The sequence below is a fragment of the Carlito syrichta genome, unplaced genomic scaffold, assembly GCF_000164805.1.
Source record: "Carlito syrichta isolate Samal-C Ts95f unplaced genomic scaffold, Tarsius_syrichta-2.0.1 Scaffold304449, whole genome shotgun sequence".
Taxonomy (NCBI): domain Eukaryota; kingdom Metazoa; phylum Chordata; class Mammalia; order Primates; family Tarsiidae; genus Carlito; species Carlito syrichta.
In genome coordinates, this window is record NW_007248545.1 from 37,244 (window position 1) to 39,589 (window position 2,346).

At 50.0% G+C, this 2,346-nt stretch overlaps 1 protein-coding gene and 1 pseudogene across 3 annotated transcripts in view; one reads left to right on the forward strand and one right to left on the reverse strand.

Moving 5' to 3' along the window:
• LOC103262328 overlaps positions 1–1,513 on the reverse strand; it is a 2,832-nt pseudogene extending 1,319 nt beyond the window's left edge.
• GGA2 (golgi associated, gamma adaptin ear containing, ARF binding protein 2) overlaps positions 1–2,346 on the forward strand; it is a 44,181-nt gene that overhangs the window by 28,137 nt on the left and 13,698 nt on the right. For all 3 annotated transcript variants that reach the window (XM_008059936.1, XM_021713308.1, XM_008059938.2), the window contains exon 9: positions 1,917–1,998. In XM_008059936.1, coding sequence (XP_008058127.1) covers positions 1,917–1,998 — 82 coding nt within the window. The remainder of the gene's footprint in view (positions 1–1,916; positions 1,999–2,346) is intronic.

Genomic DNA, 2,346 nt, shown 5'->3' on the forward strand with positions numbered 1-2,346 from the left:
CCCCCCTTTTTTTTTTTGAGTTGGAGTCTCACTCTTGTCACCCAGGCTGGAGTATAGTGGTACGCTCACAGCCACCGCAGCCTCAACCTGCTAGGTTCAGGCAATTCTTCTGTCTCAGCCTTCCAAGGAGCTGGAACTACAGATGCACACTACCACGTCCAGCTAGTTTTTTTTTTTGAGTTGGCGTCTCACTCTATCGCCCAGACAGGAATGCAGTGGCACGCTCCCGGCCACCGTGTCCTTGACCTGCTGGGCTCTGGCGATCCTTCCGCCTCAGTCTTCCAAGTAGCTGGAACTACAGGTGCGCGCTACCATGCCCGACTACTTTTTTTGATTTACTGTAGAGTTGAGGTCTCACCAAGTTGCCCAGGAGGGCCTCGAACCCGCGGGCTCAGGCAATTCACTCACCTCAGCTTCCCAAAAGCGCAGGGTTACAGGCTGAGCCACCGAGCCCGGCTAGTTTTTGTAATTTATTATAGAGACGAGGTCTCACCAAGTTGCCTGGGCTAGTCTTAAACCCCCGGGCTCAGGCAATCCTCTTGTCTCAGCCTCCCAAAGTGCTGGGATTACAGTCAGAGCCACTGCGCCCAGCCTTTTTTCCCCATTTCTTGCTGGTGTTTTTGTTGTCACATCTAAGAAACTCCTGGTGCCCGTCTGTGACAGGGCTGAGGCAGCCGCCCTCAGTCTCTCTTGGAATATCCTCTCCACCTTCGTCTGCATTCCAGCTTTTTATGTTTCTCTGCACAGGAGAAGTGGCCTTCACATAACTACTTTGTTTACCCATCCTTCCATTTCATAAGAGTAGCAGGACTAGTATCTTTCCATATTCCTGAGAGAAGAATCTGGCTAGTGTGCCACATGTATCTACCCCCAGTTTCATCAGCTTTGATTGGGACTGAACAGAGTTAGCGAGAAAGTCATGCTGACCGTCCTCCATGGGTGAAGGACAGTACTGGGCTTGGGTTGGGCATATACTCCAAAGCCCATCTCCCTGGTGAGGTTGCATCACTGATCCTCAGGAAGGTCAGGTGTTGGGCTTTTGACAGTACAACTTTTCTCCCATCCAAAATGATAACAATATAAGAGACAGGTCAGAGCAGCAGGAAACTAGACATGTAGTCTTTATTAAATAAAACTGATTTTGGAAAATACAGTAGATAAGTATTGAACCTGCCATACCTCAGATGGTGCTGGTGTACCCCACTTGGAGCCTCTGATAAAACTTACACATGTGGAAACATAGAGTGTGGGCTTCCTTATAGGTAGGTGGCTCCCAAGAGCAATGGGGAGAAAGGGACTCCTTCCTGCTTCCTCCCCCGGACTCCCCAGGTGTGGCATTTCCCCAGCACTGGGAAAGAAACCTGAGTTGTATAGAAGCTGTATCTCCTCCTGAACAGCAGGAGGGTGAAATTGTCCAGAGCACTGGTTTTTGGGGGTGAGGAAAATGATACCCTCCCAGATGTGATTGAGGAGAATGAGATTTGGCGCTGGAAGCCTTGTAGGTGGGTACCATGGGAGTATTGTGAAGGGAATGCTGGTGACAGACAACAGTTAGGATGGGAGGTTGGTTGCTAGTTGTAGAGCAGAAGTCATCTCATTGAAGGCGGCCCAGCCTAGGGCAGGGCAGAGGCACCTGAGGAAGACATGGTGCTCTGCACATGGGGATGGAGGGCTTTTTTCTGAGCTAAGGTCTTTTGTCACTTTTAAATTTTGTTTTAAAAAATTGTAACACTTGTAGCCCAAACTGTCTTTGAATCTCTAACTGCCATGTTACTTTAAACCTGCAGTCATAAATTCAGGACAGACTGAGGAGGCCGCTTGAATCCCCAGACTCTGCCACATGCTTGACTGGAGGCACCTGGGGCCTTGTTTTGGGACCCTAGGTGTGTGTTGTGAAGCAAGCTCTCTTCTTCCAGGTCGTGTATGAAAGGTGTGAAAAGCTGCGGCCCACCCTGTTCCGACTGGCCAGTGACACCACAGATGACGACGATGCTCTGGGTAATGGTTTTTTGTTTTGTTTAGTTTTTGAGTTGGAGGTTCTCACTCTGTCTCCCAGGCTGGGGTGCAGTGGCACAATCACGGCTCACTGCAGCCTTGGCCCCCTGGGCTTAGGCAGTTCTTCCACCTCAGCCTCCTAATTAGCTGGGAGTACAGTCTGGGTGCAGTGGCTCAGCCTATAATCCCAGCACTTTGGGAGGCCGAGACAAGAGGATTGCCTGAGCCAGGGGGTTTGGGACCAGACCAGGCAACTTGGTGAGACCTCATCTCTACAGTAAATTACAAAAACTAATTTTTTTTTTTTTTGAGTTGGAGTCTCACTCTGTTGCCCAGACTGGAGTGCAGTGG